The sequence below is a fragment of the Theobroma cacao genome, chromosome 5 (assembly GCF_053813885.1).
Source record: "Theobroma cacao isolate CCN51 chromosome 5, ASM5381388v1, whole genome shotgun sequence".
In the NCBI taxonomy this organism is placed as follows: Eukaryota; Viridiplantae; Streptophyta; class Magnoliopsida; order Malvales; family Malvaceae; genus Theobroma; species Theobroma cacao.
The window spans coordinates 43980111-44007593 of NC_142643.1; the positions used below are offsets into that span (position 1 = coordinate 43980111).

General features: G+C 36.3%; 3 protein-coding genes and 1 pseudogene across 4 annotated transcripts; 2 read left to right on the plus strand and 2 right to left on the minus strand.

The window, feature by feature from the left end:
- Positions 1-8382: 8382 nt before the first annotated feature.
- Positions 8383-9421, minus strand: LOC148762977 (uncharacterized; annotated as a pseudogene).
- A 2605-nt stretch (positions 9422-12026) lies between these two features.
- Positions 12027-13081, plus strand: LOC18600004 (germin-like protein subfamily 1 member 13). The gene is made up of 2 exons (XM_007030227.3): positions 12027-12229; positions 12383-13081. The coding sequence occupies exons 1-2, from the start codon at positions 12103-12105 to the stop codon at positions 12919-12921; spliced, it is 666 nt and encodes a 221-aa protein (XP_007030289.1). The 5' UTR covers positions 12027-12102; the 3' UTR covers positions 12922-13081.
- A 1114-nt stretch (positions 13082-14195) lies between these two features.
- LOC18600005 (Pentatricopeptide repeat (PPR) superfamily protein) lies at positions 14196-18713 on the plus strand. Of its 2 annotated transcripts, XR_001928063.2 has the most exons (3): positions 14196-14309; positions 15240-16766; positions 17630-18713. XR_001928063.2 is itself a non-coding variant. In XM_018121447.2 (2 exons), exon 2 carries the CDS (start codon positions 15317-15319, stop codon positions 16682-16684), a length of 1368 nt encoding a protein of 455 aa, XP_017976936.1. In that variant the 5' UTR covers positions 14196-14309; positions 15240-15316; the 3' UTR covers positions 16685-17114. The 2 variants fall into 2 exon arrangements, 1 of the variants encoding a protein (XP_017976936.1); XM_018121447.2 differs by lacking the exon at positions 17630-18713 and having other exon boundaries at positions 15240-17114.
- Positions 18714-19048: 335 nt separating this feature from the next.
- On the minus strand, positions 19049-27013 carry SEC (Tetratricopeptide repeat (TPR)-like superfamily protein). Its single transcript, XM_018121446.2, has 27 exons — positions 26579-27013; positions 25969-26114; positions 25787-25885; positions 25627-25677; positions 25397-25513; positions 25167-25223; positions 24555-24674; positions 24256-24318; positions 24073-24151; positions 23526-23635; positions 23364-23417; positions 23206-23273; positions 23008-23110; positions 22693-22895; positions 22362-22458; positions 21893-21964; positions 21680-21756; positions 21392-21593; positions 21094-21261; positions 20738-20848; positions 20575-20661; positions 20365-20492; positions 20201-20283; positions 20009-20114; positions 19773-19919; positions 19504-19624; positions 19049-19403 (listed from the first exon to the last, which is right to left on the minus strand). The coding sequence occupies exons 1-27, from the start codon at positions 26772-26774 to the stop codon at positions 19290-19292; spliced, it is 2979 nt and encodes a 992-aa protein (XP_017976935.2). The 5' UTR covers positions 26775-27013; the 3' UTR covers positions 19049-19289.
- Positions 27014-27483: the final 470 nt, after the last annotated feature.

The following is a 27483-nucleotide window of genomic DNA, read 5'->3' on the forward strand; positions in this document are numbered from 1 at the left end:
CACTTGTAAAAATCATATTTGTAATTAATTTCATAAATTTTGATATTTTAATAAAATCTACTAATTTAAGAAATAAATTTATAAAATATAAAGATACATACTTCTTGACATAAAAAGACAGTAGAAATCACATATCCAATATTTATGAAATTTACAATAGAATTTATCACATAATAATTAAAATCAAATTTTAAAACAAATTTTAAAAAAAGAAATTCTGTTTTCTGGAATTTCCAGAATCTGGATGGCCATTTGGCTTACTTCAAGCTCTCATAACTTTTAACCCGAATTATTTCCAGTGATGAAATCAACACCAATTTAAAGTATACATATCATACTACAAGACCAAAATTTGTTTCGATTAAAAAGACCACAAGATTCCTAAGTTTCGAAAGCCAAAATTCAAGAAATCATCACAGAAATACCCAGATTTCTGGGTTTTCAGTATCAATGAGCCTACTTTGAGGCTTTAATTCTCTTAACACAGGAAGCTTCTAACCAAGACATTGACGCCAAATTAAACATCTAATTTCATACTTCAAAAGCCCTCAAAGAACGACCAAAAACGTCACCGAAATATGGAGTTCTGGTGACCCAAATTCGGGCTGTCAAAACTGTTGAAAATCAGATTTCTAATTAACTTCAAAAATTCATATATTCCTAACCATAAGGCCAAACAAGATGCTACAAAAACCATTGGAAAGATCTTTTCAAGACCTTTCCATTGGTACCAATCATGCTACCGGAAAGTCATCAGAAAAGTGCCAGATTTAAATAAAAGATAAGAAAATATATCTAATTTAGGGTTTTTGTACCCAAATTATGAAAATATAATCCCAAACATACCTTAATCAGCAATCTCTTTCCCTCTCCTCTGTCTTTCTTCTTCCCTAATATTAAGATTTTCTAACTGTCTGTTGTTTGAATCTGATGAATGAACTAACGTAAGTTATTGTCTGTTCTTTTAAAACTTATAAACTACCTAACCCCACTAACTTAAATGAGATAAATAAACTGACCCTTAATCTCACTAACTTAAACGTGATAATAAAACTGACTTAATTAAACTTTTTCTTTTACTTAAAGACCCTTTCTTTTATTTTCTAATTATTAAGACACTCAATGTCATAATTGTAAATAAATAAAATACTAAAATAATATCTACTTATTATCTTTATAAAATTATAGCTTAATAATTTTAATTTAATTTTTTTTTTATAATAAATACTTTGTGAGGGGTATTACAGTACATGAGGTCGGGTCTGGATGCAGTCAAGTACAGTAGACTGCCAATAAGACTCCTATAATATGTAGCATCAACAGAGTCAGAATCATCATACCTGGACAATTTCAAGTTAGCTTGCAATGATGTAGCAGTAGCTTTGCAATGCTCCATTTTAAATTTCTTGAGCAACCCAGCAGCATATTTTCTTTGATGAATAAGGATTTTATCATCCTTTTGAATAATCTCCAAACCAAGAAAATAAGACATCAAACCCAAGTCAGTCATTTCAAATTCCTTCATAATTTCTAGCTTGAATTCATTTAACAAGGACTTACTTGGACCAATAAGTAATAAATCATCAACATAAATGGAGATGACAATTTGGGACTCGGTTCCAGGATTTTTAACATAAAGGGTTGCTTCATTTTCACTTTGAACAAACCCTTTACCACACAAGTAAGCATCAATCCTTCCATACCATGCACAGGGGGCTTGTTTAAGCCCATATGGTGCCTTCTTTAATTTGCACACTTTGTCCTCCATACCAGGCACTATGAATCCCCCAAGTTGCTCCACAAAAATATCCTCCTCCAGTAAGCCATTAAGGAAGGCAGATTTAACATCCAAATACCACAATTGCCATCCTTCTCTAGCTGCCAATGCTGCTAACATCCTCACAATATCATGTCTTGCCACGAGAGTGAAAGTCTCGGTATAGTCAATACCGTAGATTTGAGCAAACCCTTTTACCACTAATCGTGCCTTCAATTTATTGACAGAACCATCAGGATTTAATTTGGTTCTGTATACCCATTTGACTCCTATTACTCTTTGCTTTGCAGGCCTTGGTACAAGCTCCCATGTATTATTTTTCCTGATCATTTCTACTTCTTCTAACATAGCTTGCTTCCAGCTCTTAGAGTTAACAGCTTCATCAAACGTTGCTGGCTCTGTCACAGCAATAATGCATCTATTATAAACATCTTGCAAGCTCCTAGTTCTTCTTATTGGAGCATCATCAACATCATCAACTTCAATTTCAACAGGTTCTTTGTCAAAACATATTTGAGTATTTTCAAAGGCTTCAACTACCTTTTTTGTCCAATTCTATCTTTTATTTTCTTCAAACTCCACATCTCTACTAACAAAGACTTTGTTACTCAACACATCAAGTAGTTTGTAGCCTTTGCTCACATCACTGCATCCCAAGTAAAATGGTTACTCTTGACTTCTCATCTAGCTTGGTTCTTTTTGCTTCTGAATATTAGCAAAAGCAATACAACCAAAAACTTTTAAATGTGAAACTGAAGGTTTAGAACCGTACCAGACTTCATAAGGAGTTTTACTTTCAAGATTTTTGGTTGGAGCAATATTCAGCAAGTTGTTGGCTGTATTGACAGCCTCAGCCCAAAAACCTTTGGGTAATTTCTTTTTGAACAGCAGACAACGAGCCATTTCCATCAACGTTCTATTTTTCCTTTCCGAAACACCGTTCTGTTATGGGCAATAAGACACAGTGAGTTGGTGCTTAATGCCCAATTCAGCCAGGTATCTCTCAAACTCGAGAGCAGTATATTCGGTACCATTATCACTCCTAAGCATCTTGATTGACAAGCTTGCTTGATTTTCTACCATGGCTCTAAATTTGACAAAGCTGCTAAAGGCCTCAGATTTTTGCTTAAGAAAGTAAACCCAACTATACCTGGACAAATCATCAATAAACAAGAGATAAAATCTGCTTTCATTGAGTGAAGGTGTTCTCATAGGTCCTCCAATATCTGTATGCACAAGCTCCAGCTTTTGTGTGGCTCTCCACTTTGCTTGTTTAGGGAATGGCTTCCTTCTTTGCTTTCCAAATTGGTAGGTGTCACACAATTCATCAGGTTGAGTTAAGTTTGGGAGACCTTCAACTAAATTAGATGCTACCATATGTTTTAAAGAGCCATAATTGATATGCCCAAGTCTCTTGTGCCACAGTTTAGTTTCACCAGATAGACAATGATAAGCTTGATTTTTCAAATTCTTCCAATTTAATGGAAAACATTTATTTTTCATAGCAACACTAAGCAATTTCTTTCCTGATGAATCATGAATTGAGCACTGCCTATCTTTAAACAAAAGAGTATAGTCTTGTTCTAGCAGTTGACCCACACTCAACAAATTATAAACTAACTTCAGGTGAAAAATGAACATCAGATAAAGTTTTAATACCTGAATGAGTTTTAATGCCAACTGTCCCAATGCCAACAATCTTTAAGAAAACTCCATTACCAATCTCCACCTGTGATCTGAAGTCTCTATTTAACTCCAGGAAAAGATTGTCGTCTCCCGTGATGTGGTTCGAACAACCACTATCTATATACCAAGTGTCCTTCTTATTGAAATATCTAGATTTTTGGCCATGAACAAGACTTCATTTTCATCCTCCTTACGCTCCATAATTCTAGCTTTCTCATCAATTGGATTTATCTTGGCCTTACATACTTTTTCAACGTGGCCAAGTTGGTTACAAGACCGGCATTTCACGATTGGTCTAAACTAGCAGAACCGTTCAGAGTGGTTCCTTTTTTTGCAATGTGGATAAGGAGGAAACTGTTAAGGAGTAATACTTGCATTTTGGCTTCACGTGGATGCTGTTTTGATAACATATTTTCCTTACTTTGTTCAGTTTGTTTCATTGTGCTGATGGTTAGCATTAATGTAGTGTTTGAGCTGTCCTTTGATGTGTTAGTGTGCATGTACACTAACACTGACACTTGTTAATCATATTTACAGGTGTCTTTTATGTAGATAAGGCATATAAGTCTTGTTTTTGTATTAATGAAACAAAAATCCTGATCATTATCTTCTTCATATACTCTGTTTTTTTCTCTTCATTACATTAACATGGTATCAGAGCTCTTTTAGGATCTTGTTGGACCTACGGTTATCAAGAATCCTTTCTTTTCTTTGTTGATTCATCTCTTGACATTTCCAGCATGTCTTCAACTTCAGCTTCTCACATATCTCCACCTATATTTGATGGCAAAAACTATCAAGTTTGGGCTGTCAAGATGGAGACATTTCTCAGAGCTTATGACCTCTGGACAGCCATTGAAACTGAGGAAGAACCTGCTGCTTTGAGAGACAATGCAACCATAAATCAGATCAAGCAACACTCTGAAAAAGTAGCAAAGCGATACAGAGCTTTGTCCTTCATTCAAGCTGCTGTGTCAGAGAAGATCTTTAGCAGGATCATGAGTTGCAAGACAGCAAAGAAAACATGGACCAAACTTGAGGAAGATTATCTTGGTACAGCAAAAACCAAGCAAATGCAAGCTCATAACCTTAGAAGAGAATTTGAGCTGATTAGGATGAAAGAGTCACAGATTGTAGAAGATTATATAGATCATCTCAGTCATTTGTTCAAAAGATTCTCATCAGCTTACCTGATAGATTTGAAGCAACAGTTACATCCATAGAGCAAGTTAAAGACCTGTCACAACTCACAATGTCAGAGCTGGTCAGTGCACTTCTAGCCACTGAGCAAAGAAAAACATCTCGACTAGAAGCCAATGTGGAAAATGCTCTGTTTGCTTCAAGTAAAGGGAAAGCTACTGCAGAAACTCAAGGTAAGAAGGTGACAAAAGACAAGCTGTAGAAGAAATCTTCTCATGCAGGTCAATCTTCAACTAAAAAAAGTAAGTTTAAAGTGTGTACTTACTGCAAGAAAAGGAAGCATTCAGAAGATCGTTGCTGGTTCAGATCAGATGCAAAGTGTCAAGCTTGTAATGAAATGGGCCATGTTGAGAAAGTATGCAAAAAGAAGACCTCTGCTTCTGATAAAGTTCTTCAGTCTGTTGAAGCTACTGCTAGTACAGAAGAAAATCTGTTCATGGCCTTGGAAATGTCAGAAAATGAAATTGATAATCAAGAATGGTTACTGGATAGTGGGAGTTCAAATCATGTCACTCCAACTGAAGCTGTTTTCATCAGCTTAGACAAAAGTTACCATTCAAGGGTCAAAATAGGAAATGGAATTTATCTTCCTGCTATTGGGAAAGGTACTGTTCGAGTTCATACTTCCACAGGTCCCAGGTATATTTCTGAAGTCCTATTAGTTCCTACACTTACTTCTAATTTATTAAGTGTTGGACAGTTAGTTGAAAACAACTATGCCCTGCTATTCAAAAATAATGCCTGTGTTATATTTGATGCCTCTGGTTCTTATTTGATGACCATACCTATGCATAAGAGGTGTTTCACTGTAACTACTAATCAACTATGTCTGCAAGCAAGAAATTCATATTCAAATCTGACCAATATGTGGCACAAACGACTTGGACATTTCAACTTCAAAGGACTCAAACATGTCAGTGTTTCTGGTTCATTGAGAAACTTACCTAAATTGACTGATGAAGGCTCAGTTTGCAATGCATGTCAATATGGCAAGATGTCAATGAAGCCTTTTCCATCTGCCAGCAGCAGTAGAGCCAAATTCAAACTTGATTTGATTCATTCTGATGTAGCAGGACCAATGAAAGTAGAGTCATTGAATGCTAGCAGATATTACTTGATTTTCATAGATGACAGAACTAGATGGTGCTGGATATACTTCATGAAAGCCAAATCTGAAGTATTTGAGTTATTCCAAAAATTTAAAGCCTCGGTGGAAGTGGATACTGGCTTCAAAATTAAAACTCTAAGAACTGACAATGGAGGAGAATATGTTTCTAAACAATTTACTGATTTCCTTGCAGCAGCAGGTATTTGTCATCAGTTTTCAGCGCCTTATTCTCCTCAACAAAATGGTGTCAGTGAAAGGAAGAATAGGACTATACTTGATATGGCAAGAACTCTATTGTTTGAGAAGAATCTCCCCACCAAACTTTGGGCTGAAGCTTGCAACACTGCAATATATTTACAGAATATACTTCCTACTCAAGCACTTGGTGGCAAATCACCATATGAAGTCTGGTTTGATCAAAGACCTTCAATAGAGCATTTAAGAGTCTTTGGTTGCATTTGTTATGTTCATATACCAGAAGCTATGAGGGATAAGTTGCAGCACAGAGCTCAAAAAGCCATTTTTATTGGCTATAGTTCTAAGTCCAAGGCTTACAGAGCCTACTTGCCTAATTCTGGTAGAGTTGTTATCAGCAGAAATTTGTCTTTTGATGAAGCAGCAAGTTGGAATTGGGATATGCCAAATCTTGTGGAGTCTCAAAATCCAAGTTCAATACAATCTCTTCCAGAGATTGATGCTGATGTTGATCAGAATATTGATGATGAGCCTGTGAGGGGTACTAGATCACTCAGTGATGTCTATCACAGAAGCTATGCAGCAATTGAAGAACCTACTTCTTATGCAGATGCTGCTAAACAACCAGAATGGTTAAATGCTATGAAGGAAGAACTCTATATGATCAACAAGAATGGCACATGGTCATTAGTTGATCGACCTCCAAACAAAAATATAATTGGAGTCAAATGGATTTATAAGAAGAAGCTAAATCCAGATGGATCTCTCAACAGATACAAAGCTCGACTGGTAGTCAAAGGATATAGTCAACAGCCTGGTGTTGATTACTGGGAAACATTTGCCCCAGTGGCAAGGTTTGATACAATTCGACTATTGTTAGCTTTGTCAGCTGCCTTTGGATGGAATGTGCATCATCTTGATGTGAAATCTGCCTTCCTTAATGGAATTCTTGAAGAAGAAATTTATGTCCAGCAGCTAGAGGGATTTGAAGTTGCTGATGAACTAAACAAAGTCTATAAGCTTCATAAAGCTTTGTATGGTTTGAAGCAAGCCCCACGGTCTTGGTATAGCAGAATTGATGCTTATTTGATCTCCAAAGGTTTTACAAAGAGCAGCAATGAAGCTACATTGTATGTGTTCAAGTGTGAAAATCAATCTCCATTGATTGTCTCACTATATGTGGATGACTTAATGATTGCTGGAGGAAATGAGACTACTTTGCAATTGTTCAAGAAGCAAATGCAAAATGAATTTGAGATGTCTGACTTGGGACTAATGACTTTCTTCCTTGGTCTGGAGATTAAACAATTTGCTGCAGGGGTATTTCTGTCTCAACAAAAATATGTCACTGAGGTTCTAAGAAGGTTTCATATGCTCCAGTGCAAACCTACAGCTACACCATTAGCTGTAAATGAGAAATTCTCAATGCATAATGGTAGCAAGCTAAAGGATCCATCTCAATTCAGAAGCTTGATTGGTAGTCTTCTGTTCATATGCTCTTCGAGACCAGATATTATGTTTTCTGTGAGCTTGCTGTCAAGATTTATGAAGGAGCCTACACATCTCCATTTTGCTGCTGGAAAACGTGTGTTAAAGTATTTGAAGGGCACTTTAGACTTTGGAATCTGTTATACCAGAAATCCAAACTTATTGCTTACTGCTTACTCTGACAGTGATTGGGCAGGAAATAGAGATGATTCCAAGAGCACTTCAGGCTATGTTTTTACTCTTGGAAATGGAGCCTTCTGCTGGAGCTCACATAAACAGCCCATTGTAGCTCAATCTACAGCTGAAGCAGAGTATATATCAGCTGCTGCAACTTCCAACCAAGCTATTTGGTTGAGAAAAATGCTTACTGATATGCAGTTTCCTCAAAAATTTCCTACTGCATTATTGATGGATAACAAATCAGCTATTGCTATCACCAAGAACCTTGTTTTTCATGGCAAGACTAAGCATATTCAAGTCAAGTTTCATGCCATTAGAGATGCTGAGAGGTTAGGTGAAATAAATGTTCAGTATTGTTGTTCAGAACTGCAGATAGCTGATATCATGACTAAGGCTTTAGGAAAACAAAGATTCGAGTACTTGAGAAGCAAAATGAATGTGCAAGCTGCAAGTATTATGGAGGAGTGTTAAGGAGTAATACTTGCATTTTGGCTTCACGTGGATGCTGTTTTGATAACATATTTTCCTTACTTTGTTCAGTTTGTTTCATTGTGCTGATGGTTAGCATTAATGTAGTGTTTGAGCTGTCCTTTGATGTGTTAGTGTGCATGTACACTAACACTGACACTTGTTAATCATATTTACAGGTGTCTTTTATGTAGATAAGGCATATAAGTCTTGTTTTTGTATTAATGAAACAAAAATCCTGATCATTATCTTCTTCATATACTCTGTTTTTTTCTCTTCATTACATTAACAGAAACTTGGCTTTTTGTCGTTTGCCATCACCAGATTTTTTGTCTCTTTCCTTTTTCTCCACTTCTGTTTTCTTTGTTCCTGAGCCAGCACCTCCTTTATGCCTCGCCACTAGAGCACTATCACTCCTCATATCACTGCTTACCTCACTTCTAATGGCTCTTCTTTGCTCTAAGGCCTGGAGAGCATTAACAAGCTCTTGTAAAGACATAGCAGTGAGGTCTTTTGATTCCTCGAGAGCTAAGATTTTTGATTCAAATCTCTCAGGAATACTTACCAACACCTTTTCCACAATCCTTGCATCAGAGAGCTCAGCTCCTAGAAGTCTAACTTGATTGACTATCTTCATTAGCTTGTCAACATAGTCTTTCATAACTTCATCTTCTTTCATTTTCAACACTTCAAACTCTCTCATTAAGTTCAAAACTTGCATCTTCCTAGTTCTGTCTGACCCTTAGAACTCCTCTTTAAGCTTGTCCCAAGCTTCCTTAGCTGTTTCACAAGGCATGATTCTTATGAATATTATATCTGTCACAGCATTGTGAATGTATGACAAAGCCTTGTATCTTTTGGCCACTTCTTCACTATGCTATCTCATTTGATTTATGGTGGGGTTGGCTCTCAACTCAGGAGGCTCTCCTCCTTGTTCCACCACCTCCCAAAGGTCAAATGCTCTAAGGAAGGCTTTCATTTTAGTAGCCCAAATAGCATAATTTTCACCATTGAAGATTGGTGGTGAGAGAGATGAAATGCTGCCACTTCAAGCCATTTTTGTGGTGAGGGAAGGTTATTTTGTTTTTTTTTTTTTTGTGACTTAGGAGTAGGGAGAGAAGGCGTAGCTGATCCCTTAAGAACTTAGAGAAGCTTTGATACCATGTAGAGTTTTTATAAAACTTGAGAGTTATACAGAGAGTGTTTTTAGGCAAGGGAAAGGAACGAAACAGGGGTAACACCCAGGTTTTCATTCTCATTTTTCATATATATTAAAACTTGGTTCTTACATACATAGAACAAAAGATGTACCAACGCATGTTTTCAGTCAATCACAGCTCACAAGGCTAGGTCGGCTTGATAAGTCAATACAAAAACAGAAGAAAGGACAGTCTAGTACTGTCAAAAAGCATGACTGCTCCTTGAGCCTTGTTCTTCAAGTGCTGTCATTCACAACAAAATGATGGCAAAAGTTTCTTCAATTTGATCTCAAAATCCTAACATTCCTGACTGGTTTATGGTTAGATATGTCATCATCACCTACCAATTTTTTAACTGCTCTTCTTTATTTTCTCTTCTACAAGTTAGCCGGCTAGTTTTGCCACATCTTTAGCGATTTGCTTTTCTACTTTAGTTCATTAAATATTGGATGCACCGACTGAGACTGACCCCAATTTGTATGCGGATTGAGTGCTCATCTAGTTATGAGAGAGGATCCATTCCAAAATACGAGAAAAAATCTGTTGCTTCTAGCACAAGTTCATACATGAATCAAGTGACCAATTTTAAAGGCAAACCATTCCTTTTAGTTTGAAAGCAAGAGGGTCTGATGTTCTAAATACTTCTGCAAAGCTTAAATTTGATTGGAAGGAAACACTAGTTGCACCCCAGCATTTAACTGATTAGTTTATACATAATCAATAACAGGGTTTGAATCTCTTTCCTCCAATTCCAAAAAAAAAAAAGTTACGGCACTAGTTCAACAGGACTTTGATGTATACAATTTTATTATCAAAGAACAGAGTAACTATTAAACCTTTCACAGTTTCATTCCTGCTTTTCTAATGAGATTGAGGTATATTTGGGAACTACCATTGCAAATAATAACCATTATTGTCTAAGCGAAGGAAAGAATCCCAAGTTGAGAACTAAATTCTAAAGCAAGTTGTGATTATCATTAAAGAAAAAGAAATCTTCATTGATAAACAAAGTTCAAAACTGGCTCAAGTGTCTCTGGAGACAGTGAACTAGTAATTTTGTGTTTCCAAGCCAACTTATGAAGTTGCAAGAGAAAGCATTAGGTTCCACATTGTGGTAAACAATGTTGTACTTGTACCTACACATCACATCCCATTGCCCTAAGAAAATGATTAAGAAAAATAATTTTGCATTTTATAATTTGTACTTGAGTAACATTATATTGAAAATGAAGTTTTTCCAATACAATAGCTAATTATAACTTGAACAAAAAAAAAAGATTCCAGCATGATGTCCCATTCATCATAATAATCCATGGAAAACCAATTTTGGACATTATATATATGAAACGTCCACACCTTACAAGCTAGAACTATAGAGAAGTTTAGAGAACTTAAATGTGATATGAATAATGAACTGCATCAATTTAAAGGATAATCAGTTAAACTATATGAATAGAATAAAACTAGGGGCCTTTGTCTTACTTTCTATTGAACAGATGGAGAGTGCCTGCAATCTCTGACAAATTTTTAGAAAAAAAACAAAAAAGAAGTATTCTATTGCTATTTTAGTTAAGCTGTCAACATTCTTGTTAATGGTAAACAATTACTTTTGATTTGTTAATTGGATATAAAGATTATGTTTATTAGTCAGATAACAACAGGGATGGCATAAAAGGATCATCCTCTTTTGTACTTGTGATTACAGGAGATGATAAAACAATTCTAGATTACCCTTGCAATCTTAAACTCAAGGGTGACAGAATTATAAGTCACCTAGCCATTCATCAATTAATCACTCTTCTTCATCATGACAACTTATTGGGCATTTTGTAATGACTTCAATCGAAATTTAACTCAATGACTCCAAAAGCAATTTCAATTAACTTTTTTACATCATTCTCTTTAAATAGTATCAGAATTGACTTTGATCCATTACCATAAAATGATGAATGAAATGTTCTGTTCTTCGTTCTTTTATCAGCTTAATCCTAACAAGCTGAAATGGTTATTCTAGTGATCAATCATCCCAAAAACATTGAACTAGTTTTGCTTAAAGTTAAAACGTTACTTGGCAGGAAAATTTTATCTGGTATTATCCAGGGACTTGCTTGGTTGTATAAATTTATCACACCTTGGAAGAAATAAATCAAACAAGTCAGGTTAGGTGCTCCCAAGATGAAGCTTTTCTGTTCCACTGCCTTCCTGCTGAAATCAGAGCCAAGTTCATTTACGAATCAAGATTCAAAAGTTGTTGATAAGCCTCTAATTAATTCAGGTTCTTTGTCAGAACCTGAGCCTAAGTTGTGGCATGTTCTGTCATTAATTCTCTTGCTTTTTTTCTGTAGCCATGGTTTGTCCATTTTGATGGTCTTTTCTTTTGCTGGTTGGGGTTTTGTCTTTTGGGATTACTTGTTGTTGTTTGTCTTCTGCTGACCTACTGCTTTCTATTGATACAAATTTTCATGCTTTTCCTGTTTTGTTTTGGATAAATGAAATTTTATTTATCCAATTCAAGAACGACCATGCACCTACCTTGAAATATTCTAGTGATATGCTAGGATTAAGAAAATAAAGAGGCAGAAAAAAAAAAAGCGGTTGTTGAGGAATATATTCATCCTGAAAATATAAAATCAATAGCCAATGAGGCATAGCAAGTCTTCACCTGCTTTAAGTAGATAAATGAGGACCACTTCACTGGTTTTCCATCTATAAATAGACCTGCTTGCCATGCAAAGTTTCTCACCCCTCTCTCAATCATTGGCAAAGAAGAAATAGAAGTAGATACAACCAGAGTGATCCTTATGAAGGGAGTTCAAAATTTCCTTGTAGTTTTTGCCCTATTGACATTGGCTTTCTCATTAGCCTCAGCCTCAGATCCTAGCTCTCTGCAGGACTTCTGTGTAGCCCTCAATGATACCAAGCACGCCAGTATGCATTTAGTTCTTTTTTTTTTTAGGACTTTATGTTATTTTCTTATAACGCCAATGCTTGCACCTTAGCTTAGGAGTAATATTTCAAGATAATAAGGACATCATTTTTTGCATGGATTGATATCAACTAACACCAATTTCTTTCATGCAGTATTTGTAAATGGGAAGTTCTGCAAGGATCCAAAACTTGCCACTGCAGATGACTTCTTCTTTTCAGGGCTTGACAAAGCAGGAAACACATCAAATGCAGTGGGATCAAGAGTTACTCCAGTCAATGTTGACCAAATTCCAGGACTTAACACTCTTGGCATATCATTGGCTCGAATTGACTATGCACCTTATGGTGGCCTCAACCCTCCTCACACTCACCCCCGTGCCACGGAAATCCTAGCTGTAAAAAAGGGTACACTCTACGTTGGCTTTGTTACATCAAACCCGGATAATAAATTCTTCACCAAAATCCTGAAGACAGGAGATGTGTTTGTTTTCCCTGTTGGTCTCATTCACTTCCAGTTCAATATTGGGAAAACTAATGCCATTGCCTTTGCCGGTCTCAGCAGCCAAAATCCAGGAGTTATCACTATTGCCAATGCTGTCTTTGGTTCCAACCCACCTATCAATCCTGATGTACTTGCTAAGGCCTTCAAACTTGATAAGAAAGTGGTGGAATTTCTTCAAACTCAGTTCTGATAGGGAAAACAACTGATCGACAACACCAATATGGATTCACTCTTTTGCTGCTTTGCTTTGAATATTTTCCCGTGCATCCTCCTTATTTCAATCTTGTACCTCTCACCTTTTCTTTGTATGTTTGGTAGTTCAATGCACAATTCCATAATGTAGTGTGCCATTCTGTCTATGTTTATCATTCTCCAATGCACACGTAGAGTTCAGAAATCTAGGCCGCAAACTCTCCAAGGATTTTTACATTGAAAAAGAAGTTTCCAGGGTATTGACCAGGAAACGTAACTATAATCATAATTATTTCAAGTCCATACAGGGTCAAAGATAACTCCCCAAAGTTCAAATTCTGAAGCCATATTTTCTTTTTCTTTTGCAATCAAAACAGATTCTAGCCGCGGCTGTCTGATGTCCCATTCTTCGTAGTAACATATCATTACAAAGGGAAGTATTCAGTTGTTATTTTGTTAGGCTGTCAAAATTCTTGTCAATGGTTCAAACTATTATTTTATTGTTGCAATGGATGGTTGGATATAGTGGCCTTGTTTATAAGTTAAATAACAACAGAAATGTAATTGAAGAATCATACTCTTTGGCTTTATACTGTTATTGATGGTACTGATTAAGCCATTTTACTAATACTCTTAGCATATTGCAATTCAGGGATTTACAGAATTTGAAGTCACTTTCACCCAATAATTCTTTAATTTAACCACTATTCTATGCTTCTTTCTTGCACGATTCGATTCCCTTGTGTCTCCCAGCTTCATTTTGGGTTCTTCTTCTTGTTAATGGCTTTTTATTTGACATTTTATTAATGTCATTATGTGATATTTGTTGAATGATGAATTTGTCTCGCCTTGCAAAAAATGATACTATGATCGATCTAAATTTATTAGCATATGGTAATATATGAATTTATCAATAATCTCCAAAAGCATGAATTACTGTTTTCCCTCTTAAATACTTAAAATTGTTTTTATTACACAAATTCTTCCGTTCACTCGTAAAGAGATTTATTTTGATCTGAATCTATCTCAATTTTAATATCATTCATGAGAGTGATATATCAGTAAAAAATTAGATAAGTTTGATATCATTTGTTATGATTCATATTATTAATCCAAAAAAACATGTATATCAAGTAAAAATAACCATTATTTATAAATTGAAGACTCATTCCAATTTTTATTAATATAAGATATATGACATAAAGAATCAGATTGGAATTTTCCATTCTGATCAGCTCATTAAAGTTAGACCCATTTCTCAAATGGGTTTGGCTCAGTTCAAGGCCCAATGATCCAAAGTGCATATTTTTTCTCTGCTTTTGCGAAAAAACTAGCCGGCTTCTCACTCTCTCTGGCTCTGCAATCTCCATCTCCGGCAGCAAAAAGGTGTGACTTTTCTTCCATTCTCTGTTACCATTTCCTTCTTTACTCTTTTATCTTCCAATTTCCAAGCTTGTAACTTAAATGGGTTGTTCAAAGTCCCTCCCTTGAAATCTCTCTTCTATGTTCGTTAAGATTTTCAACCTCTTCTTTGTTTTCCGAAGTTACAAATATGGGCTAAAGCGATGAATTTATTAATGGGTATTAGCTTTTGATGAATGAAATAAGTGCTTTACCTGGAAAATGTCATTTCATGTATTGAAATTTGAAGCTTTGCTTTTTCCGAACTGGGTTCTGTTATTTTAAACTGTATCCAATGCTTAAACTATGTTTGCGATGTGATGACATTCTGTGTTGTATGTTATTTGGTTTCTTTTCTTCTTTTTCAATCCCTTTACCTATTGTGCCTTGTTGTTGAAAACTTGGAAATATGCTCAATTTCAATGAACATTAGAGTGGAATAAGAAATGTACACATTGGAGTCACCATACAATATTGGAGGTAAAATATGTTGTTAATATAGGATGTTTTTTCAGGAATGCCATTTTCTGAAGCTGAGTGCACATTTATATGTTTTTCTGTTTGGTGTGGGGGAATTAGATGCTGGGAACAATGGTTCTCAATCTTATCTTTGTTTAGACTCCTGATTCTATGATAGACCAAGCTAATCTGCACCCGTAGCTTGAATTCCTTCTTAAAATTCTCTTCTCCTAGAGGGCTAGGTTTTAAGCAGCTAAAATTGCAAAACCATGGATCCATACAAGTGAACTTAAAATGGTCATGTTTTTCTCTGCTCTTATATGTTATTGAGCTATGACAGTAATCTGCTTCACCATTGATTTGGATCACCTTAACTTGCATCCTCTTTTTTCCTACATATGTTGGGTATTTGTTTATTCCTTCTTTCTTATATTAACAAATTATTTCAAATTGCAGATTTTTTGTTTTTGCTTTGATCAATTGCTGGCATCAAGGGCAAAATGGATGTTCCTCTATTGTAATTTCTATCCCAAATGCTCCATTCTGTGAAGCTCCTCCTCAGATATGGAAAACAATCGCAGAATATTCTCTGTTCCCTCACAACCCTAACCTCTGCAAATTCCCTTCAAATTGCTTCTGTTTCCACAACTGCTGTCTCAAAAGATGACTATTTTGCAGCTATCCACCACATTTCCAACACCGTTCGTCGTGAAGTGCATCCAGAGCGCACTCTCAACCGCATGAACATTTCAGTAAATTCTGAACTTGTCTTCCGTGTGCTTCGTTCCTGCTCCAACTCGCCTACAGAATCTCTTCGCTTCTTCTCCTGGGCCCGTTCCCACTACGTCCCCACCTCTGTTGAATTTGAGGAGCTAGTCAAGATCCTCATTCGCCATAGAAAGTATGAATCCATGTGGAAAACCATTCAACAAATGCAAAAGCAGAACCTTAGCCTTTCTTGTGATACTCTTTCTTTTATTATTGAAGAGTATGGGAAGAACGGCCTCGTGGATCAGGCTGTGGAGGTTTTCAACAAAAGCACTAGTTTGGGCTGCAAACAAACTGTTAGTGTGTACAATTCATTGCTCTTTGCACTTTGTGAGGTGAAGATGTTCCATGGGGCATATGCACTAATTAGGAGGATGATCAGGAAAGGTGAGGTACCGGATAAGAGGACATATGCAATTCTGGTGAACGGATGGTGTTCTGGTGGGAAGATGAGGGAGGCACAAGAGTTCTTGGAGGAGATGAGTAAGATGGGGTTCAATCCTCCCGTTCGAGGTCGAGATTTGTTAGTTGAAGGTTTGTTGAATGCAGGGTATCTTGAATCAGCCAAGGAAATGGTAAGGAGAATGACTAAGGAGGGTTTTGTGCCTGACATTGGAACATTTAATTCTTTGGTGGAAACAATTTGTAGCTCTGGGGAGGTTGATTTTTGTATTAATATGTATCATAGTGTCTGTAAATTGGGGCTTTGTCCAGATATAAATACTTACAAAATTTTGATACCTGCAGCTTCAAAGGTGGGTAGGATTGATGAGGCCTTTAGACTTTTAAATAATTCAGTTGAGGATGGCTATAGGCCATTTCCTAGTCTGTATGCACCTATAATCAAAGCAATGTGTAGGAAAGGGCAGTTTGATGATGCATTTAGCTTTTTTGGGGAGATGAAGGTCAAGGGTCATTCTCCAAATAGGCCAGTCTATACAATGTTGATAACAATGTGTGGCCGTGGAGGCAGGTTTGTGGAGGCAGCAAATTATTTGGTGGAGATGACTGAGTTGGGGCTGGCACCAATTTCAAGATGCTTTGATATGGTTACTGATGGTTTAAAGAATTGTGGGAAGCATGATTTGGCTAAGCGGATAGAGCAGTTGGAGGTTTCCCTTCGAGGTGTTTGAGGCTGCCATTGAAAATGAAGATTATACCATATTATGTTGTCACAATGCTGGACAGCTCAATGTTGCCACTAACCTCTGAAAGGTGGGTTCCTGCTTCAGAATTCATTTTCGCCTACTTTAGTTTAAGTAATTCTTAATTCAGAATTATTAGGTATTCACATTCTAGTTATACATTTTCAGTTTTACCACACAGCTCTCACTCAGAATTAGTTCCCTTTAATTGAATTTCTCATATTCCACTCTTTTAAGCTTCAGTCAGTTATATAAGTTTATATCCTTGCTTAACGAGGTCTGTTCCTTAGAAGAAAATTTTTGTCAATTCATTGTTGCATGATAATTCATAGGAGTTTAGAGCAATTTCTAGCTCAATTATCGCCATCATTAATGTGGGATTACCAGTTTGGTGAATGATAATCAGTGAGTATTTTCATGCAATATGTGCTAGTGGAATTAAGAGTTTGTTATTTTGATTTTTACCAGTAGTGATGCTCAAGAAACTAAACCGCTAGACCTGCAGATGCTTAATAATAATTTATATTGTTGTTACTGTTCTCAAACTATGCTCACCACTGCCGGGCTGAGGAAATTGTGTAACAGTGTGTTTTAATAAAACTTCAGTTTTTAAAGGCAAATTGTTTTGCAAGGATTAAACAATATCACAGTAGTGCTCCAAAGCTCCCTTGCATTCTTGCCTTCCTCAATGTGTGGTTCATGTCCTATCATTCTTCTACTGCTCTACTTAATAATATGACATAGTTACTAAAACACTCCAACCTTCCATGGTATCCAGCTTGTTCTTGATCTCGACTTTGGTAGTGATGTTTGCATGCATATCCTTGCTGTCTTTCAGCTGTATACTTCCTGATTTCAAGTTGCTTATAACTCACTGTTGTGCTTGTATATTGCACTTTCTTGTGAAGTTTGTTGAGATCTATGCTTGTGCAGATTTTACCAAAGGAATAGTGAAGAATTTGATGAGCGAATCGGAATTATGCATCCCTTTGCAAAGAGGAGTAAAGTTTTGAAACCACTTTGTTCTGTACATTATAATAGAGCTCACATCCCATTGACATTCGGAAGTAATATCTTCTCTTTTTTCTCTTCGTCCCCTTTTTACCTATCGCTTTTTCCCCTAGAACTTTGCTTCCTCAAGAGGCAAGAAGATGGGCAACAAGAGTGACTATATCTCTTATAAACATGGGAGATTTTCCAAGAATCAAAGACAAGGAGTTTCATATCACTAATAACCAGTTCAACCATACAATCTGAGATGTTCGCTATAAATCCTACGGATTGGTCTAAGACAGATCAAATGGGCAGACAGAAAGTAACAGAAGTAGGTCTTCACGACGCATAAATTTGGGTAAATACACCTTGTGCCCTGCCTAAGCTTGGTATTTATCTCAATCCATCAATACTTGATTTCCATTGCTTCAGGTTCTGGTTTTCTGTTTCTCCAAAATGCTTTAACTCCTCGTACTCACCCTTACGAAGTCTCGCTTGTCGCTCCTTGAATCGGATAAGGCGGGAAAAAGACATTTGCTGCAGTCATGGATAGATATTGATTGCGGGGAACCTTGGAAGCCAGCAAGAATGGCCATTCCAGCTGATCAAATGCCTTTCTCCATGACTAGCATAAGCGCCATCATTGCATGGATGATTTCTTTAACCACAATTTTATTGCTTTAGATTACTCTGCCCGAGACAAATGTTGATTGCAGCCCAGATAGAGCTCCAAGGGTTCGCGGGAAACTATGAAATCACTTTAACTATGGAGGAAGCACTAAGTTACCGTCGATTCAATTTTCTGGGACTGGATTGATGCTGTCCACAAGCCTTAGGTTGGTTCATTCTTGGTTCAGGACAATATCTATCCGATTGTTTTCCACTATTTTTGATTAAGCGACTCATCAAATTAGATTTGGCCACTAGACTGTTTTCTTGACTTATCCAGAACATTATAGGCCTGCAATTTTTATGAGATTTAGACTTCTAGGGGACATCCGCTTTACCATTTACTGGAAGACAACTGGATCCACCCAAAGTTTGATTCCATTCAACAGAGAGAGAGAGAGAGAGAGAGAGAGAGAGACCTTCATTATTGTATTGGTTCGGTGCGGTGAGATGTCAAAGCCTATCCCATCCAAAAGCTTGGTCAATGTCTTTATGAATTTTAGCCTGGTGCCATCATGCCTCGATTCATTGAATTGAACCCACGTCCCGGGTAAAGCAACTTATTCTGGGCTGAAGAAAAATCGGGAAAAGACACAAAATCATACGCAAAAATATTTGTTGGCCGCCATTTCTGACCTGTCTCCATCAGCAACCACAACTTTAAATCTCTATTCAAGAAACATTAAAAGATTAGGTGGATAAGAACTTGTAGTAATTTCATTTCTTCTACCAGCAAGTCTTTGCCGCTTGGTCTGAATAAAGGGCAATACAAGAGATTTTGATGCATCTGGCATAAAAAATATCAGAAACACATCTCAACTCCATTTTGAATAAACTCTAAAACAATCTTTTTCCTAAATAGGTTTTTTCTTCTTCTTTTTTTCTACTATATCCTCTTGCTTCTTATTTACAATCCCGTTTGTTCCTCTATCTATCTATCATAAGGGAAATCATAGTCATTCTCAGTGACCTTGAAGTGCTGGGGCTGCTGCCCTGAGCAATAGAGATTCCACATTTTGAAGTATGACCTTTCCAGATTCCGCACCTGCCATGGTTTACATGTAAATGTTTTAAGCACTTATCATACCCCGTAATGCAATATATATATATATATATATGAACATAGACTTTTAACTAAAGCTTACCCAGCGTGCTGTGTCAAACAGAGGGCAAGTTAAACGAGCTGCCTTGAGTTTATTGGTAAGAGCCTGGAGCTTTGGTCTATTTAATGCCAAAGACACGGCCCTTTCTTCATATTCCTTCATACTGTAAAGCAGGAAGAAATGAAAATAACATAAATGTTACTTAATGGCATATCATATCGCGAATTATATATGCCCAACCTGACTGCTAAAGCTAACGACCATCAAACTTAATATGTCCACGTACAAATCCATATGCTCCAAACACGTACCTGCTCACAATCATCTCCTCCCCAAAACCAGTAGCTAGACAAAGTGATCCAGCAACCCTTGTGGCCATCTTCTCAAGGGGCAGAGTCACCATAGGTAAACCAGCCCATAATATATCCGTGCCAGTTGTATGTGCATTGCATAAAGGTCTACAAAGAAGAATAATGCAAGCATCATTACTGAAATGCAGATCGAAATAATGCTGTCAATGAAAGAGAGAAGGGAAGAAAATAGTTACGTGTCAAGAAATAGATCCGCTAAAGCACTACGCCTGATATGTTCATGTTTCATGGCAACATCTGTGAAAATAATTTGCTCTGGCTGTAATCCTTGTGCCACAGCATCTGAAACAAAAGCCACATCACCAATAAAGACGCCCACATTATGACTGTTACATTTTTATAAGAAAATAAGATATGGTAGAACCTACATGCTCGCAGTCTCATTTCTCCAGCAGCAGGGAATCTGAGAAGCCAAAGTGCACTATTGGGTACACGCTTAAGAATGTTACACCTGAATGATCAAAGAAGAATATAAGTGAAATGACAAAATGTGGATATTAGATGTGTTAACTTGGGATCATCCTCATATTACCAAGTATTAAAGATTTCAGGATCCATTTTATACAATTGGTTGAAGCACGCAAAAATAAATTTATCTTCTGGAAGACCATAGTCTGATCGCTTGTGCGGACAAGCTGGTTCCAACACATCACGATTTTTCTGCAAACATTGATAGTCATAGAATTAGGTCTTTGTTGTCTAAATGAAGATCAAAGCACATCATAAGAGTTCAGTAACTCACCTGCTTATAATCATTCACAAAATAGCAATGCGGGAGATGAACAAGCTTCTCAGAATAAATATGTGAATAGCGCAAAGGTGAAACAAACTGAAAGCAAACAAATAGCAAGTTAAACAAAGAACATATGAATCATTGAAGGTTTATGTGAAGCACTGATTCCTACCTCATCAGTCACCAAGTAATCAATGTAATTTGCCCCAGTAGTCCCCGGAAATCCCATATATGAAACCTGTATAGGTGCAGGCTGCATGGCAAAAATTTCATTCCTCGCCCCCTGTATTATTGAGCAGGGAAATCATTCCATATTAAAATTTCATATTCATAAAGTTGAAAATTCGGAAATGTAAATAGAGCAGACTTCTCGGCACCATATATTACATAAAATAGGCACCACAAAAAACAAAATATGAAGAGAAAGGAACTTAGATTGATTTTTTCATTATAATAATATCACTTTAGCAAAGCTCTGAGAATAAGATTAGATTCCTCAAAGGATGAAAAAATTTAAATATAATATACCTTTGTATAACCATTCAGGTTGATAAGGATCTGTATTCCATCCTTGTTAATCAATTTGGCAATAACATCTGATGACATGGCAGAGACATCTATAAAATGCTCAGCTTCAGACTGGACGCGCTGTCTCCATTCAGTGCCATCATTTTGACTCAAGGCATAGCAAAATACCTGCAAACACCATGTTTGTGTCTATGTTTAACCATGAAAGAAAGGATGCAGAAAAGCCAGAGAGTTCTAATACAATGAGATTAAACACCCCCCCCCCCCCCCCCGGCCCCCAAAACAAAAAAACACCAACCTCAACATTTTCTCTGTTGTGCATGCCAAATACCGATCCCATGAGGTGTGACAAGGGGTGATTGCCGAAGTCACTGCTCACGTAACCCACCTTAAGCCTCTCATTTCCACCATTACTCTTAATAGGAATTGGAGCAGGATGGTTGAAAGGAGGAAGAGCAAAACGAGATGCAATCAAGGAGCAATGAGCAGCATATTTACGGCTGCAAGAGAAGGGAAGAAATATTAATGTAAAACTCTAGTTCACTGCAGTAAAATTACAGATGGTGCCATGAAAAGTAATTTATACCTTATATCAAGTGCAAGCATTGGATCAATGGGATATGCTATAGCATGGAAGGGTTGCACACTAGGAAGAACTGACATCTGAGATAAAGAAATTATAGCGGTTAAGTGCATTAAAAACAGGAAATACTATTGAAGTAGTTGCCAGTCTTAAAAATAGATAACATAACATAAATCACAAGGAAGAAGAAAAAAATGAATGCATATCAATACTCACATTAATCTGTCTTCGAATAATGCTTTCAACTTCAGCAAACAATTTATCACGATCCTCCCAGCTGCAAACACACTGCAAATACAAATTAAATTACATGAGTTGATCCCAATTCGATATGTTTCTCTACATAAAGCCAGTTCATCCACAGAGTTACTTTGAAGTACGGTCAGTTCCAAGGAAGTAATCCCAAAAGATAACCAATGAAGCAAACTACATAAATCTTAGCCTTAGTTCAATCAATCAATCATTACTCTTAGAATTACTAGGAGTATACACTCGGAACATGATCACCTAGAAAAGGTTGAATGCCTTGAAAGAAAGCGACATGTACAACGAGTGCTTTCTGCTACTACATAAAGTGACATCTAATGCATGTAAATGTAGGTTTTACCTAGAGATAGCAATGTTACTTTTTGAGCTAGCTTAAACCAATTCCATAGTGCATTGAAACTCAGGCCATGATCAATACCTGTAACGTATGTAGGAGGTTACATGTAGCTTCAGGGAAATCAGGTCGTAGAAGCAATGCCTGCTTATAGCTTTTGACGGCAGCCTCCGCATGTCCACTGAATTACAAGTAAAGCCAACTCAAATCACCAAATGTTAAATGTAAAAAAGCACTTTCCTCACCCCAATAGAACAAATCTTACAAGATTTTATAAATAGCATTTAAGTTGAATGCATTGAATTTGTTTTTCCTCATTTTGGATGAAAAATCAACCACAATGGTTTTTTTTTTTTTTTTTTTTTGAGCTACAAAGGTTACTTAGAAAAACAAGATGGGAAACAAAGAAAAATACCTATCCTTATAAGCAGAAGCCAGATTTGCATGGGCTTCAGCCATGTTTGGCCGGATATTAATAGCACGAATGTAATCTTGAATTGCTTCACTCACTCTACCAATCTCTTTGTAAGTGTTACCCCTATTTACGAGCCCATCAGCTGCCAAGGGATCAATCCGCAAAACCTCATTGTAACAAGATATAGCTTCTGCGTAATTTCCCTACAGTAGAAATAGGATACTCATTAAATACTAGAGGCAAAGAAAGAAGGGGACTCTCTAACATCCATTTTGCATCAACGCAAAAACAGAAAATCAAACACCTAAGAACAACCTGTTGCTTATAGATTACAGCAAGGTTGTTGAATGGAGCAGACAACCCAGTTGTGACGACCAATGTAGCCTTATAGTAAGAAGCAGCAGCAGCAACCATGTTCCTGCAAATTCCAAGACATCTATCCCATTCAATAAAAACTCATCAAGCACTGAACAATTTGATCATTTAGACATCAAGAAATTGATGATAGCGTACCATTCCATATATATGTTCCCAAGGTTGGTAAGTGCTTGAGGGTGATTAGGTTGCAACGTGAGACATTGCTTCACCCAATAATGAAAAAAGTTAAGTTAAAAGATCAATAACAGTAAATGAGAGACAATAAAACTTATATGTCCAAGTAAAGAACCTACATTATAGCATTGAATCGCCTCATCAACACGACCCACATCTTTCAATGCATTTCCCTTCAAGTCATTGATTAAAAGCAAATTCAGTTAGCAACTACTTTAAAAGCAAGGCATAGAAACTACCAATAATATTTAAATCTGATGATACAAATAAAGAAAACCAACCAAATTATTGTAAGCCTCCAAAAATCTTTGATCACAGGCAATAGCTTGCTTATAATTAAGGATTGCCATATCCAGTTGACCTCGCTCATAGTACATACTAGCCAGATTCCCTGCACCATATGGTCATATAACTTCTTACTTCAATAACATAATTAACATGACTATCCTTACAATATTATAAAAATCCATATAGCTCTAAGAATAAAAATATTCAGCCAAGTAACAGATCATAACAAGGTCTATAAATCACACTTTATCATGTCAGCAAGAACCCAACCTTCCATACGTGTAAACGACAAATTTAGTGACTTTGGGGTTAACATATAAGAAAGAAAATAAGCTATTAAAAGAGAGAAGGAAAGCTACTGCACCAAAAAAAAAAAAATAGTGTCGAAGAAAATACCTAACAGGCCTTGCTGCCTTTGCCTAAACACAACAATGGAAATTAAAAAAAAAAAAATCCATAGAACATCTCATACTTTCAAATTTTCATCAAGGACAAGATTAAGCATATATAATGGGGTCCATGAGATGTAGTAGCACTAACCCAAAGCTATTGGATTGTTTGGCCGGGTCTGAACAGCACGTTGATAACAAACAATAGCCTCCTGAGGCATTCCCAAAGCCTGGAAAAAAGTAGAAGAGATATCTTGTTTTTCTCCAATACAAGTAGACAGGTCCAGGCACTTGCAGCAAGCCAACATTATGAGCATAAGGCAAGATGGCTTACCTTATAAATATTCCCAAGATTTAAATAGGCATCCGGAAATGTGGGTTTGAGTTTAACAGCTTCCTGAAATTTGAAATTTACAAATGTAAATCAGTATAACCGCATGACAAGAGTTCTCAAAACTAAAACTGGGGGGAAGGGGGAGAAAATGGTAGTTTATATCTCACAGAAAATGATTAAAAACAACTAGCACACGAAAAATTTGTCATATCATATCTTTTGCAAATAGGACAATGGAAAATTACAGCATGTTTTAAAAACAACAAAAGAAACAATGATGGAAACATGATTATGCATACCTTGTAATACTGAAGGGCTCGATTTAAGTCACCCGAATCCATGAAAAGACCCGCAAGATTTGACCATGCAATGGCAAAAGTTGGCTGTATCCGTAGAGCCTCAAGGTAGCAACTGTATGCCTGCACAAAACGTTAGATTCTGACAATTTCGAGTCTTTGCAGATGGAAGTTACAACAAGAGCAACCATCAACTGAGCCCTGGCCGTAGATAACAACTTGATATCTGTATTGAACTGTGATATCGAGACACAGTTCCACACATGAATTACTTCCATCAGTACTTACCGGATAAAGAGAGACACTACGAAAATCTAAATATGGGAAGGGTGTTTTCCTCTCACATTTTGTTTGGGCAGTATGGTAAGAGTCTAGGCCAGGTTAACCCAGTAATGAGCATACACACTCACAGTGGGCAAAAGATTAGACCACTTCCTCCACAACATGAATAGAATGAGGTCTAACCAAATCCTAATTGCATATGTTCAACATGGTAGTTGCCAAGGGCAAGAATTATATCATTTACCAGAATTCCATAGCCCAAGAATTGACATTCCAGGCTACTACTTAGATGGGCTATCAAACACTATAAACATGTCATTTCTTGACACTTACCTCTTGCACCAACCCTTGTGCCTTCATCAGATTTCCAAGGTTACTGTGAGCATCAACCTGTTGAGCAATTAATAAGCATAGGTCAGAAAATCTTACGGAAACCTTAAAAGCTGAATTTCACTTAGTTGTTAAAGAACCAAGGAACAAAAATCAATAGAAACTCCAGTTTGATTAGAAGTTTAGAATATTTAACCGGATTATAATAATATACAACCAGATAAAAATAATACCAAAAGTGGATTCAATTGAAGCGCCTGACGGCAACACTGTGCAGCCTCATTAAATCTCCCTTTTCGCATGTAAGCACTAGCTAAATTCGACCATGCATCAGCAAAGTTAGGTCGGAGCTGCAGCAATGGAAGTTCAAACAAAGATCAATAAACTAACAAAAGATTTCGTTAGCTAAGGAGGAAGATAAAACTTAACTAACAAAAGAGAAGTTGTATAAACAAATACAAACCTCAATAGCAATCATATAGTACCGAATAGCTACATCAATATCGCCTTTTTCCTACATATAATGGAAAACATTCGCCTCCATCAGTACTTCAAAGACCCATTTTTTTTAAGATTCATTGCTGATTTAGCTTCAAAAGATTGATATAAAGATTAACAAGTACCTTCCACGCATTTGCCATGTTTCCATAACACTCAGCAAAACGAGGCTCAATTCGAAGCGCTTCTTCATTTTTAGCAATGCACATATCATAATCATGCAACTGCAAACATACACAAAAAGATTATAAAACTACACAACTAGATGATCCCATATAAAAGAAGACAAAAAAAAAATCTCTTTAACCTGATAATAAATAGCACCCAAAAGAAGCAGATTATCAGTACGAAGCGGGTTCTGCTCATAAACAGAATTGCTATGATCCAATGCCTGTTTATAGTTTCCAGATTTATACATTTGATGAGCTAGAGCCAAGTGCATATCTTCATCAACTGCATCAAAGTCAAAGCACCCGCCATGTCAGCAATTGGAAGAAAAACCATTACATTGTCAATTTTGAATTTAACAATGGAAATTATAGTAAAAATATATAAATTCTCCAAAAAGGCTTAAATTTTTGAATTTATCAATTTTCAAAATTAATAAAAATAATGATAATACATTAGTTCATTAAAAGAAAGGATTAAAAGTCTAAATTTATGTATCAAAAAAATAATATTAAAAAAAAGCAGATCTAACTGAAAATATATTTTTAAAAATCAAAAAAGAAGTTTTTATAATCAAACTTCCTTTAAAAAAGTTAAAGAAAAAAGAGGGAAATCAATTAATCTAATATTTTCACGCTTCAAAATCTTTTTTTTTTTTGGGAAAAATTGAAAATTGACGCTCCAAAAAACTAAGAAATAACAATAATTTAGAAAGAATATTGATATCTGAAAACAATGAAGAATCTAACCTTCATGTGAATCATGTCCTTTATGAGGCACAATACCAAACGAAGAGGCCGGCTCCGGCTTCACAGCATAAGCGGAGGCCTTTCCGGCAGCCGCCGCCGCCGCCGCAGAGGCGGTGGTTTCATCAGCTCGATCGATGACTCCAAAGCCGTACGGAGCTGCTCTAGAGATCCCTACTCCGTTTTGCAACGACAACATCTCCAATCTCCCTCAACAAAATCCAATCATCAAACAGCAAAAAGAAATGGGAAAAATGTTTCGAAAATGTATCAGATCAATCAATCAGATCAAACGGCTGAGTATGAACCGCGACCCAAGAAGAAGTGCACTCGATTAAACGCCCCCGTCTTGTAATCAAGCTTTCTTCTTTTTTTCTTTTCTTTTCCTTTTTTTTCTTTTATTTTGTTCAGCTAGTTTTCCTCCATTTTCTGCGAACTGCTGTCGGAGAGTTTATATAGAGAAGGGAGATGAAATCTGAGCCGTTAATATGTACGTGTACGGAGGAGAATTAGAAGCTAGGTGGTACGGGGAAAACAAAAAAAAAGAAGATTCGGTTTGTTACTGACACGTATGTTGTTTGAAGATCAGTTCCGTAGATTTTCTACTTATACTTTTGCTCTCTTAAATAGGTAAAATTTTTAGGTAAATTTAGAAGTAAAAGAAACTTTCAAATTTTAATAATTAATTTTTTCTATTTATTGTCATGGATAAAAATAGGAAAAATTCGAGAAACTTCTATGTGATTTCTAAGATACATTGAGCATAATATGGGCCTAAATTTTTGGATTTAATACAAATCATTCTCAAAAAAATATGACATTCACATGTGCTTTAAGAAAATTTTCAAAATTATTTTAATAAAATTTAAGTGGATATGAAATTCTAAATAATATGTTATATTGTAATT